Source organism: Suncus etruscus, chromosome 2 (genome assembly GCF_024139225.1).
Source record: "Suncus etruscus isolate mSunEtr1 chromosome 2, mSunEtr1.pri.cur, whole genome shotgun sequence".
In the NCBI taxonomy this organism is placed as follows: Eukaryota; Metazoa; Chordata; class Mammalia; order Eulipotyphla; family Soricidae; genus Suncus; species Suncus etruscus.
Window position 1 is genome coordinate 15123281 of NC_064849.1, and position 14129 is coordinate 15137409.

General features: G+C 41.6%; 1 protein-coding gene across 3 annotated transcripts in view; it reads left to right on the forward strand.

Moving 5' to 3' along the window:
- The window catches only part of WDR33 (WD repeat domain 33), a 120547-nt gene that overhangs the window by 22454 nt on the left and 83964 nt on the right, over positions 1–14129 (forward strand). For 2 of the 3 annotated variants that reach the window (XR_007492892.1, XM_049769290.1), the window contains exons 2-5: positions 27–97; positions 8688–8914; positions 10780–10848; positions 11615–11719. Coding sequence is in view for 2 of the 3 variants with exons in the window: in XM_049769290.1 (XP_049625247.1) it covers positions 8711–8914; positions 10780–10848; positions 11615–11719 (378 nt within the window). In the remaining variant the exon portion in view is untranslated. The remainder of the gene's footprint in view (positions 1–26; positions 98–8687; positions 8915–10779; positions 10849–11614; positions 11720–14129) is intronic. The other variant, XM_049769291.1, reaches the window with a different exon arrangement.

A 14129-nucleotide genomic window follows, 5' to 3' on the forward strand; every position in this document is an offset into this window, starting at 1 on the left:
CAGGGGCTGTTTCGCTCTCTTCTCAGGAGTGACTCCTGTGGTTCTCTGGAAATCACTTATGGTACTGGGGATTGAAATATGATCTGCTTTGGACAAGGTAGGTGCCTTAATTTCTTCTGTACTATCCTCCAGTCACATCATTGACAATACCCCCTCTCCCCATTTAGACCACCTCCCACAATGCTTATGGGTTACTCCTATCTTTTCACTCAGGTATTCTGGAGTGCTCGGGACCATAAGGGATGCCTACTTACAAAACTAGCACCTTACCTGCTATATACTATTTCTGTGGCCAATTAACCTGTTTATAAAATTCTCTTACTATATGAGAGAGGTCAATTGGTATTTGTCTTATCCCCTCTTTGAGGTTACACTGGCTGTCTGCAGGACTTGCTCCTGGCAGTACTTGATACCTTGTAATGCTGGGGATCAAACTCAAGACCTCTTACATAGTCTTCAACCTGGTGTGTTGTTTTAGGTACCATAAGTACCGTATTTTCCGGCGTATAAGACGACTTTTGAAACAAAAAAAAAAGCCAACCGAAATCGGGGGTTGTCTTATACGCTGACTATATCCCGAAAAATGTTTCAATATGCCGCTAAACGAAACAAAACATCAGGCCGCAGAGTTTCCAAATCTTTTTCTTGGGGGCTCCCAAACAGTACTCAGGACATCTGGGGGCCACTTCTGACAAAACACAGCTAACCGTGTTGGTGGTTCAGTGCTAGGGTCCGAGGATGGGGTGTTGTTTGGTTCATGTAGTGGGGGAGATTAACTGACGCCACCAGGGAATTGCCAGAAAAGGTGCCTATAATAAGGGACCAATTACTGCAAGGCTGCTCGGACTGCCTCTCTAACTCAGTCAATCCAAGCAGGTGTTTTATGCATGCAAATTAGACAATGTTCTGGACCCAAATTTGCACTGTCAAAAGCCTGCTCAGATTGGCCAGTCAGAGAGGAATCTATTACAGTAGAACCTTTGAACTTTTGCTTGTTGTGATTGGCTCACTGTGGTACATACAATTGCAGCACAGGAACGTTCTGTCTGATACAGCGAATATAGGCCTAAACCTATGTTTTAACTGCAAAATTAGGGGGTCGTCTTATATGCTGGAAAATATGGTACTGGCAGTACTCAAGACCTACTACTGCATCTACGCTTCGGAATTACTTCTGATAGTGCTTAGGGGACTGTATGCTTTGCCAAGGATCAAACCTGAGTCGGTTGTGTGCAAAGCAGATGTCCTAACCACTGTACTGTATCATACACTCCAGACCCTCCAACTTTTCCTTTTAAAAAAAAATGTTTATTTGGGGTCCATACCCAGCAGTGCTCAGAGGGTATTCCTGTCTCAGAAATTATTCCTGGCAGTCTCAAAGGACCATATGGGATGCCAGAGATCGAACCCTGATTGGCTGCATGGCAGCAAATGCCCTACCCTGCTTTTCTATCACTCCAGCCCTCTCCCCAACTTTTTGAACTGTCACCTGACCCATTTGTTCTTCATTCTTTAACTGACTTCTCTCAGCATATAATTGTCTATTCCATTCTTATTGCAGTGAATTGTATAGTGTAATCTTTCTTAATGCTGAGTAATTTCTGTTCCATTTTGTGTAACCAGTCTCTCTCTCCTCCCCATATTTTCTCCTCCCCCCATATGCGGGATAATGGCTGTGTGCATGGCAAGAAGACAAGTACCCTACCTTCTGTACTGTTTCTCTAGGGTAGTTCTCAATCTCCCCCCTTTCTTTTTTCTTGTTTGTTTGATTTTGGAGCATACTCCACTATGCTCAGGGATTACTTCAGAGGTGAGGAACCATTTGTGGTGTGAAGATTGGACCTAGGTCAACCATATGTAGGCCAAGTGCCTTATGTAGGACAAACACTTTCCCTATTGGACTATTGCTACTAGCCCTTCTACAGTATCTATCTATTCATCTATCCTTGGACACATGGGTATTTCCAAATTTTGGATGTGTTAGTATTGTTCCAGTGTTCATGTAAGACAAATATTTTTGGAACTATCTTTTGTTTTAGTGGGGGAGGTCATACCTATTAGTACTCAGGGATTACTCCTGAATCTATGCTCAGGTATTGCTTCTGTAGTTTCTGAGTAGTTTCTGTTCCACAGGAGCTGTGGAACTTGGATTGATTGGCTTCTCTTTTTCTTGAGTGTGGTGGTTTTTTTTTAGGGTGTGTATGTGTACTACTTAATTGTGCTTAGGGTTACTCCTAGCTTTGCACTCAGAAATTACTCTTGGCAGTGGTGGGGGTACCAGGGTTTGAACCTAGGTTGACCCGGTGTAAGGTAAAACTCTACCTGCTTCACTATTGCTGTGGCCATAGCCTGGCTTTTTGAGATTAATTGTGGAGCTGTGACTGAAGGGGTTGTCTGTGTCTGTGTCTGGTTCATGTGCCCATGTTCATCCATTTGTCTCTCTGCACAAAGGAACTTTAGAATTACATTTTCTGTTTTTGTTTACTTTGGGCCACATCTGTTAGTGCTCAGGGGTTGCTCTTAGCTCTGTACTCAGAAATTACTCCTGGCAAGCTCCGGGGACTAAATGGACCCCAGGGACCAAACCCAGGTCAGACACATGCAAGGCAAATCACCTACCTGCTGTGCTGTTGCTTGGCCTCAAGAATTATATTTTCTTTATTTTTTTTATTTTGGGGGGGGGCTACACACAGTGACTTTCAGGGGTGGTTACTCCTGGCTATGCGCTCAGAAATCGCTCCTGGCTAGGGGGACCTTATGAGATGCCAGCGATCGAACCCAGGTCCGGCCTGGATCGGCTGTGTGCAAGGCAAACGGAGTACCGCTGCGCTATTGCTCCAGTTCAAGAATTATGTTTTCTTCACAGTAAAATGGCCAAAGTACAGTGTTTTTTTGTTTTTGGGTTTTTGGGTCACACCGGCAGTGCTCAGGGGTTACTCTTGGCTCTGTGTTTAGAAATCGCTCCTGGCAGGCTCAGGGGACCATATGGGATGCCGGGATTCGAACCACCATCCTTCTGTATGCAAGGCAAACGACTTACCTCCGTGCTATCTCTCCGGACTCCAAAGTACAGTGTTTTAAGAAACTGTCTTTGAAAGCTGTCAGCCCTGGTTTCATTGAACTGAGCATCTCCAGTAGTAACCCCCAAGCATTGAGCTGTAAATAACATTACCCTCCCAACACTGCTGGGTGTACATACAGCCTGCTACTCCTCCCACTCATAACAAATTTGAGGAGCTGGGGGGAGATACCCTAAAGGATTGGAGCTTGTGCCTTATATGAAGGAAGTTTGGGTTTGCTGGTATCACATAATTATACTCCAGCATTTCCATAATGATCCCTGAGTACAGAACTAGGAACAGTGCTGCACAGGAAGCATGTGTCCCATCCCATACTCCCAGCAGGACTCACAGAGCTGGGAGTAGTCCCCAAGTACCACCTGATGTGGGGTCCCAAAATAAGTTCTTTTTTATTTATTGACGAGATATTCAATAATTCAATAACACTCAGAGCATTGACAGTGCTTGACACTTTGGTTAAAACTGCTATAATAAACATTCAAGTTCAAGTGTATGCTTAAAATGTCTAGTTTTTTTTATGGGACCAGAGAGATAGCAGAGTGGGTAGGACCTGCTTTGCTCACCACTGACTCAGTATAACTCTCTGGCATCCCATATGGTTCCCAATCCCCCCAGTAGTCCATCTGTCCCGCAGCACGGGGGACACTAGAATTACATTTTCTGAGCACAGAGCCAGAGAGGTTCAGAAACAAACAAAAATATTTGTAGTTCGGGGCTGGAGAGATAGAACAGTGGTAAGGCATTTGCCTTGCATGCAGCTTGTGGGACCATATGGGATGTCTGGGATTGAACCTGGGTGGGGTGCATGCAAGGCAGACCCCCTACCTGCTGACCTATCACTTCAGCCCCTGCTCTTGGTCCTATGGTAACTTAATTAATTTTTATTTTTTGCTTTGCCTGGAATTTAATTCAGGGCCTCACATACCAGACAAGTGCTTTTTATCATTGAGCTATTTCCTGGCCTCCTCTGTGTTCAAGTTATTTTCTGTTTGTTCTTGCCAGTGTGTAATTTTTGTTGGGGGGGTGGGGTGGGGACTATTGGCTTTGTGCTCAGGAGCCACATATGATAGTATCTGATTCAGATCATTATTGTAGCAGAAGCTAGGTCCATAGCGAATGACTTGACTTACGTGCAAGTTCGGTGACCCTCAGATTGCTCTAGGGTAGTGGAGATGTGTGTTATATGCTGTTTTTATCTTTGTATTTTTGGTTTTTGGAATCTAGGATTTCTCTACCCCCTCTCCTTATCTGATTGTGCTTAGGGAACTGCAGGACTGGGGATCAAAACTAGGGCTACTACATGGAAAGCGCTCATGTCAGCCCTTTGAAGCCTTCCGTACTCCAAAGTTTGTGTGTGAATATATATATATATATATATATATATATATACACACACATACATATACATATATATGTATATATACACACATATACATATATATACATATATATGTATATATACACACACATATACATATATATATTTTTGGTTATTATGGTTTTGGGGCCACACCTGGAAATAACTCAGAATTTACTGCTGATTCAGCAGTGCCCTGGAGACAATATGGGGTGCTGGGAATTGGGTTAGCCACATACCATCCAAGTACCTGATACGCTGTACTATCTCTGCGACCCAGGTGTTTTTTACTTATTTAAAGAAGCTACAGACTTTTCTTGAGTATGTGACTAGCTATTCCAAAGAGTAAGGTACTTAGTAGTTTTGTCCTGTACTTGAGAGTGTGGCACTGGATTGTTTTATGCGTGGTAACCCTACTGTTAACAATACTGTAAATCATGGTGCCTAAAATAAAATATTTTTTAGCTTAATTAAAAGTTTTAAAGCAAATTATTTAAGTGAATCACCATGAGATCTAGATACAAAGTTGTCATGATTAAGTTTCAGTTAGTACACTGTATTGTACCCTCATCAGTGCACATTTCCTGCCCATCAATGTCCCCAGTTCTAGCTATTATAAACAGTACTGCGATGAATTCTGGAGTGCAGAGCTCTTTTCTGCATTGTGTTTTTGGGCCCCTAGGATATATTCCTAGGAGCTGTATTACTGGGCCATATGGGAGCTCAATTTCAAGTTTTTGAGGAATGTCATTGTTTTCCAAAAAGGCTGGGTCAGTTCCCCACTGGCAGTGTAAAGTCCCATTCTCTGCATCTACACCAGCACTGATTGTTCTTGTTCTTTCTGATGTGTGTACATTTCTGTAGTGTGAGATTCCTGGTTGCTTTGATTTCTATCTCCTTGAAATTAATGATGTGGAACATTTTTTCATGTGCCTTTGGCCATCTGTATTCCTCCTTTGTGGAAGTTTCTGTTCAGATTTTTTCATTTTTGGATGGGGTTAGATTTTTCTTCTCAAGCTCTACCAGTGCCTTATGTATTTTAGGTATTAATCCCTTATTAGGTGGGTATCGGCTGAATAATTTCTCCCATTATCTGGGAAATTTATGTATCCTGATCATTTTCTTTAATATGCGAAATCTTTTTAGTTTAATGTATTTCCATTTGTTTATATCTGCTTTCATTTGCTCAGTGGTGTTTCATCCTTAATGATGCCTTTATCTTTAATGTCATGGAGAGTTCTGCCTATGTTTTCTTCTATGTACTTTTTGGTTTCATGTCTAATATCAAGATGCTTAATCTTTGATTTGACTTTTGTGCATGGTGTTTAAGAGAGGTCTGAATTCACTCTTTTGCTTGTAGGTGATCAGTTTTCCCAATACCACTTGTTGAAGAGGCTTTCCTTGCTCCACTTTGTATTTCTTGTCCATTTATCAAAGACTTATGGATCATATACCTCAGGGTTTGTTTGTCTCAGGATATTCAAATTTATTCCATTGATCCCAGGATCTCTATTCCAGTACCATGTTGTTTTGATGACTACTGCTTTATAGTACAGTGTGAAGTTGGAAAGTGACGCCTCCCTTCTTTCACCCCAGGAATTTAGCTACGTACTTGTGGAGGCTTATTATTCCATATAAATTTCAGGAGTGTCCTATTTCCTTGAAAAATGTCATGAGTCTCCTTACAGAGATTTCTTTAAATCTGCAATGCTTTTGATTGCATTAAATCTGTACAACAGCTTTTGTCTTGTTTGGACAGCAGGTATGGTGTTGGAGTGTGTTGCAATTGTAACTTATTGTTAACAGTAAACCACAATTCCCAAAATAATTTTTCACAGAGTTTTTGTTCTGACTAGCAATAAGTACATATTCTGTGTTGAGTCCTTTTCTATAATTTGATTGTTTTGTAAGTTGATTCATCACTTTAAAAATGATAACTTGGGACCGGAGAGGTAGCACAGCGATGTTTGCCTTGCAAGCAGCTGACCCAGGACCTAAGGTGGTTGGTTTGAATCCCGGCATCCTATATGGTTCCCCGTGCCTGCCAGGAGCTAATTCTGAGCAGATAGCCAGGAGTAACCCGAGCGCTGCCGGGTGTGACCCAAAAACCAAAAAAAAAAAAAAAAAAAAGATAACTTTAGTAGATAGAAAAATGTATATGGGAGGCTCAGAATGGTAGTACAGAGCTGAAGGCATTTGACTTGCATGACTGTGGCAGCAGCAGGGGTTCATATTTTGATTACTGCATACTTATGTTTCTTTGGACATTGCCAGGGCTGATCACTCCCTGAAAAGAAGGTTATATTTGTGAGTAAGCTCCTATATAAATTCACTAAGATGAAACTGAACTGCCAAAAGAATAAAGCTCTTCTAAAGGAATTGAAGTGTAAGGGTGATATTTTTTTTAAAAAATTGAATTATTGTGAGATACGGTTACAAAGTTGTTCATGATTAAGTTTCAGTCCTACAATGTTCCAACACCGATTCCCTCACCACTGCACATTTTCTGCCACAAATATCCAGAACTCCCACTCCTAACTGCCTCTATGACAGACTTCTCTCTAAAACACAGGTCATCTGTGTACAAGGCAAGCTCTCTACCTACTGCACTATCATGCCCCCCCCCTTTAATATTCTACAATTTCGTGTGGTCATTCTATTGTCTATCCTCCCTCATTTCATTCAGCATAATAATGTCTGTATCCAGGATGATTTTTTTTTTTTTTTTTTTGGTTTTTGGGCCACACCCTGTAACGCTCAGGGGTTACTCCTGGCTATGTGCTCAGAAGTTGCTCCTGGCTTGGGGGACCATATGGGACACTGGGGGATCGAACCACGGTCCGTCCAAGGCTAGCACAGGCAAGGCAGGCACCTTACCTTTAGCGCCACCGCCCGGCCCCGTCCAGGATGATTTTATTTTAAGTCTGTTTCAAAATACTATTTTTTTTAAATAAGATGATGGTTGGAAAAGGTAAAATAAGATATTTGAATTAAAATAAACAGTATTTTAGGGGCTGGATAGAGGACAGCAAGTAAGGCAGTTGCTTACTATATGGTCCCCCAAATACCATCAGGAATGATTCTTGGCAAAAAAAACCCAGAGCCTTGCCAAGTGCAATTCAAAAAAAAAAAGTGTGTGGGGGGGGGGAAGGTAGTACTTTAGGCTGGAGAGATGGCACGCATAGCAGAGAGAACACTTTCTTGCATAGATCCAATCTGGGCTCAGTCCTCAGCATCTCATGATACCCCAAGCGCTACCAGGAGTAATTAAGTGGAAAGCCAGGGTGGTTGTGAGCCATCCCCAGTAATATAAGTTCTAAAAAAATCATGATTCCAGTTCCTTTTTGTTGTTTTGAGGCCACACTTCGCAGTGTTCAGAGCTTGGTCCTGCACTTGGCTCTGTACTCAGAGATCACTCCTGTTGGGGTTTGGGGTCATATTTTAAAAGTTGTAATGATAGTCTGGAGAGGTAGCTCATTGTTGAAGCCCCTGCTTTGTAGTGGGATTATAATGAGCACAACCAGAGTGATCAGGGAGCACTACTGGGTGTGGACCCTCCTATCCTCAAAAAAGAATCCAAGCTTTTTTTAAGAGAGCAATTCTATAAACTGGGGTCTTTGATAAAGTCCAGTGATTTTGTTTGTTTTTTTTTGTTTTTTTTTGGGGGGGGGGCCACACCCGGCGGCGATTAGGGGTTACTCCTGGCTGTCTGCTCAGAAACAGCTCCTGGCAGGCACGGGGGACCATATGAGACACCAGGATTCGAACCAACCACCTTTGGTCCTGGATCGGCTGCTTGCAAGGCAAACTCCGCTGTGCTATCTCTCCGGCCCCAAAATACAGTGATTTTTTTTTTTAATTGAACTCCAGCAATTTATATTTACTCCTGAGCATTGCCTGTAATGATTCCTAAGGCTAAAGGCAGGAGTAACTCCTAAGCATTGCTAGGTACGACCCCCAAAACAAAAGAAAAGTTGAAAATAGTGCATTAAGAGAAAGGGAAAGTTGGGCTGGGGAGAGAGTTCACCTGGATTTAATTCCCGTTACACCACTTATGGGTTCTTCCAGCTTGTCAGTTATACCTCTAAGCACACAGCCAAGAGTAAGCCCTGAGCTCCACTGGGTATGACTATCAGTCCCCAAACTGCCCCTTCACCAAAGGGAATAGAGCAAAGTGTTTATTCAGAAATGTTTTAAGATAGTGTTGCAGTGCCATTCTTTGTAGTGAAAATATCTTTTCCCTATCTTAGTGTCCTAGAACGAAAGTACCGCCATGGCCACAGAAATTGGCTCTCCTCCTCGTTTTTTCCATATGCCAAGGTTCCAGCACCAGGCACCTCGACAGCTATTTTACAAGCGACCTGATTTTGCCCAGCAGCAAGCAATGCAGCAGCTTACTTTTGATGGAAAACGAATGAGAAAAGCTGTAAATCGGAAAACCATAGACTATAATCCATCTGTAATTAAATATTTGGAGGTAAGTCCATTTCATGTCCTTCAGATACTCCACCTAGGTTATTTTATCATTCTTTTTCAATAAGGTTTGAGAGCTGGGTTGTTTAATAGAAGAGTACATGCTTTACATGTCCAAGGACCTGGGTTCAAACGTTTTCTTTGGTCGTGCACCTAGCATTGCTTGGAGGTTATTCCTGGCTCTGTGTTCGGGAATTAATTCTGGCAGTGTACAATAGCCATTTGGGATGCTAGGGATCAAACTCAGTTGGTCTTGTGCAAGGCAAGTACCCTACTCACTGTGCTATCGATCCAGCCCTCAATCTGCATGGTTGGTTTTTGGGCCATACCCAGTAACGTTCAGGGGTTACTATGCACTGAGAAATTGCTCCTGGCTTAGGGGACCATATGGGACACTGGTGGATCGAACCGTGGTCCGTCCTGGATCAGCCACTTGCAAGGCAATCGCCTTAACCATTGCACTATCGTTCTGGCCCCTCAATCTGCGTGTGTTCACACCAGACAGTGCTATCTCTGAACTAAGGGATCACCTTTGGGGACCTCGGGGGACATATGGGGATCGAATCCAGGTTGACCATATATAAGGCAAGCACCTTATCCAGTACTTACCCCTGGGTTTGATCTTTAGCACTACAAAGGGAAAACAAAAATTACTACTGAATAATTATTAAAAACATAATTTTGGGATGGGTACAGGGAATGGGGAAATGGTTCCTGGGTGGTATTCAGGATATGTGGGGTTCCCTTCTGGTGATTTCATCGCTTTCTGGTCTGGGAGTTAAATGCAAGGGTCAGAGGATTTGCTACTGCAATGTGATGCTAGGGGCCTCCAGTGATGGTCAGGGACTATGTTAAGCTGCGTATTTAACCCTAATGAAACCCCTACAGTTTTGGGGGATGGGTGCTTAGGGCCATCCTTGGGTATCCTTAAGACTTACTCCTGGGGCCGGGTGGTGGTGCTAGAGGTAAGGTGGCTGCCTTGCCTGCGCTAGCCTTGGAAGGACCGTGGTTTGATCCCCTGGCGTCCCATATGGTCCCCCAAGCCAGGAGGGACTTCTGAGTGTGTAGCCAGGAGTAACCCCTGAGCGTCACCGGGTGTGGCCCAAAAACCAAAAAAAAAAAAAAAAAAAAAAAAAAGACTTACTCCTGATTGTGTTTAAGAATTGCTCTTGTCGGGCCTGAGAGATAGCATGGAGGTAAGGCGTTTGCCTTTCATGCAGAAGGTCATTGGTTCAAATCCCGGCGTCCCATCTGGTCCCCCCCAGCCTGCCAAGAGCGATTTCTGAGCATGGAGCCAGGAGTAACCCTGAGCACTGCTGGCAGTGACCCAAACACCAAAAAAAAAAAAAAAAAAAAAGAATTGCTCTTGTCATCGTTCAGGACCATCTGGGTGCTGGAGATTAAATCATGGGCTGCATTAAAGACACCCATATACTATCTTGGCTATAAAATATCCACTGTTAGGCTAAGGATCTGACTCCAGTGGTAGAGCACAGGCCAGTGTGAGACACTGGGTTCAGTCTCTGACACCTCGTTGTTCTCTCTCAACTTTAGGTCTCTACAGTAGGGACCAAAAAAGATAAATACTGTTTTTTAATGTTTATTTAACTTTTGGTTTTTGGGCCAAACAGCTAGTGGTGCTCAGCATTTACTTGTGGCAGGGGTAGGAGGACTTTGTGGGATGTCATGAATTCAAACCTGTGTCAGCTGCATGCAAGACAAGCATTCTAGTTGCTGTACTATGACTTTGGGCCTTGTTTATGGTTTGGAATGAAAGTAATTTAGTTCTGTCTTTAATAACAACTTAATTTTGTTGTTAATTGCTTTGGTTTTAAATGGACCATTTAATATTTAATTTGTTTTCAACAGAATAGAATATGGCAAAGAGATCAAAGAGATATGCGGGCAATTCAGCCTGATGCAGGTTATTATAATGATGTAAGTATGGAATGTTACTGTTTAATATGCGATCTGAGATTCAAGTATGGACATTTTCTAATACATGCTTAAATTAAGATAACCAATTTCTAAGGATTGTGTTACCCAGTTAACACAAGCGTTTAAACATGGGTTATTCTCTTTTAACAATTTAAATTTTTTTATTTACAATTTAAATTTTTTATTTTATTTTATTTTTATTTTTATTTTTATTTTTTTGGTTTTTGGGTCACACCCGGCAGTGCTCAGGGGTTACTCCTGGCTGTCTGCTCAGAAATAGCTCCTGGCAGGCACGGGGGACCATATGGGACACCGGGATTCGAACCAACAGCCTTTGGTCCTGGATCGGCTGCTTGCAAGGCAAACGCCGCTGTGCTATCTCTCTGGGCCCACAACTTAAATTTTTTAATGTATCGACAAACGAACTTTTGATTATGTGCTCTAGGCAGTGTCTAACATTTGTATTGTCTTAAAGTCTATGTAATAGAAAAGTCAGTTTTAAATTATTTAGATTATTGTGAATATATCTCATTTTGTTGACTATTTGAAGCTATTAGGAGTAATCTGGTATTTTATTACTGAGTAGTAGTGGGCATTCAGCTTATTGTACCTCAAATTTCTTTAACGTAGCTTAGAATTTATAAAATATTTTTGAATGTTCTGAATTTATCTTTAAATATTGAAATAATTTCCTAGCCATGGTTTATGCCCTGTCAGGAGCTTTTATGAACTAATTCTCTTCCTTTTTTTCTTTCTTTTTTTGTAGTTGGTCCCGCCTATAGGGATGTTGAATAATCCTATGAATGCAGTAACAACAAAATTTGTTCGGACATCAACAAATAAAGTAAAGTGTCCAGTATTTGTTGTAAGGGTAAGTATTCTGTGAAGTATTTTGGAGAAAAATAAATGAAGTCTGCAAACACATTTATATCAAAAATTAGGGGCTGGAGGAATAGCACACCAGATACGGTGCTTGTCTTGCACACTACTAACCAATGTTTGGTCCTGGCATCTCATGTAGTTCCCAGTATGGTTCCTCTGCCAGAAGTAAGCCCTGAGCTGGGGTTGTGTCCCCAAACCAAGAAACAATAGAATAGCATAAACTAAAGTCTTTATATCTGGAACAAATCTGAAACACAAATTTGCATGTCACTAATTTTATTATGAAACACTATATCATTTACTGTATCCATCTTTAGTAAGATTCTACTTTTGGATTGTTTTTCTTCATGTTGGCAAAAGGGAGATTGTAAAGCAGGTATCCAAGTGACCATAATACATAGGTAGGGCAACTTGCTTTGTATGCTGCAGACACAGGTTCAATCTCCAGTAACGCATATGGTCCCTGAGCCCAAGAGCATGATCCTTAAACACTGCGGGTATGGAGCTGCTTTCGCCCAGATGCCAAAGGGCATACATAGTGGCAAAAACAAGTGGGTCCCAGCACATAATAAACTAGAAAATAAGATTTTGTTCAAAATGGTCAAAGGCATATATGAAATTCCAGTTTGTGTTCTCTGTTGAGTATGTGTGTGAATGTATGTGTAATTTACTCCTTTTATCCTAAAAACATACATTCCCTATAAAAACACATGTATTTTTCCACACTTTGACAGTTTTTATTTTCGAAAGTGGGATTTTTGGTGTTTTTGTTTAGTTACCTCTAAGGCAACAAGTGTCATTTATCATAGAAATAAAGAGAATAGGGGCCGGAGAGATAGCATGGAGGTAAGGTGTTTGCCTTGCATGCAGAAGGACGGTGGTTTGAATCCTGGCATCCCATATGGTCCCCTGAGCCTGCCAGGAGTGACCCTGAGCGCTGCTGGGTGTGACCCAAAAACCAAAAAAAGAAAGAGAATAAGTATGCTGTATTTTGAGAGTTTGTATGTAGAATAAAATATTAAGATATTGATGTATAGAGTTAGGTATGGCCGGTGTATCTGGGTGGGATTTTTTGTCTCTATTTTTGAGTAAATTCACAGGATTTCTCATTGCTTAATTTTGTCAGTGGAAGAGACTTTTTTTTTTTAATTTTTTTAATTTTTTTTGTTTTTTGCTTCACACTCAGATGCGCTCAGGGGCCACTCCCGGCTCTATGCTCAGAAATTGCTCCTGGCAGGCTCGGGGGACCATATATGATGCCAGGATTTGAACCACCATCCTTCTGCATGCAAGGCAAATGCCTTACCTCCATGCTATCTCTCCAGCCCCCAAGAACTTTATTTCCTCTTGCTCCATCTGTCTTTCATTTCTCCTCTTCCTTGTCCTGCTGCTGCTACTGCTAGTGCTATTACTATTACTACTACAACTACTACTACACTATTCTTTTCTGGCCATACCCCACTATTCCTATGATTTACTCCTAGTTATGTGCTCAGGGATCACTCCTGTTGGCACTTGAGGGACCATATGTGTGGTAGTGCCCAGGACCAACCTCGTGGAATACAAGCACCTTATCCCATGTAATCTTCATCTTTGGAAGGGAGCTTTAACTTTTTTCTTTTAAAGAATGTTAATTTTAAGGAAATGCAATGGCCTTGATACTGTGTTTTATTTTGCTTTTTGGGACACACCTGTTAGAATTACTCAAGGCTCTGTGCTCAGAATTCATTCACTCCAGGCAGGCTCAGGGACCATATTGGATACCAGGTATCAAACCTGGATCGGCAGTGTGCAAGACAAATATCTTACCCACTGTGCGGTCACTCCAGCCCCTCTTAATTTGCATGTGCCATTATTTTCCTTAAGCTCAGCACTCTTTTGTTTAATTTATTCATTAGTTAAAGTAAAATGGTTTAATTTACATTTTCCTGTTAGTTGACTATAATTTACATGTAGGATATATTTATGGTATGATATATCACATATAATGATCCTTGCATATTTTTTTTTCAGCACCCACCACCACCCACACTGTTAACCAATCCTTGCATATTTTATTTTGAAATTTTCTTTAACATTTAGTTGCTTGTAACTTAATTCATAAGGCAATTTATTTATTTATTTATTTATTTTTTGTTTTTTGGGTCAGACCTGGCAGTGCTCAGGGGCTACTCCTGTCTCTACGCTCAGAAATCGCCCCTGGCAGGATTGGGAGACCATATGGGATGCCGGAATTTAAACCACTGACCTTTTGCATGGAAGGCAAATGCCTTACCTCCATGCTAACTCTCCGGCCCAGCAATTAATTTTTAATTTAGGTAATGAGCTAAAGACCTAGAACATTCTAGTGTTACTGCAATTTTCTTTCAGGGTACTTGTTTATAAATCTGACTTATACT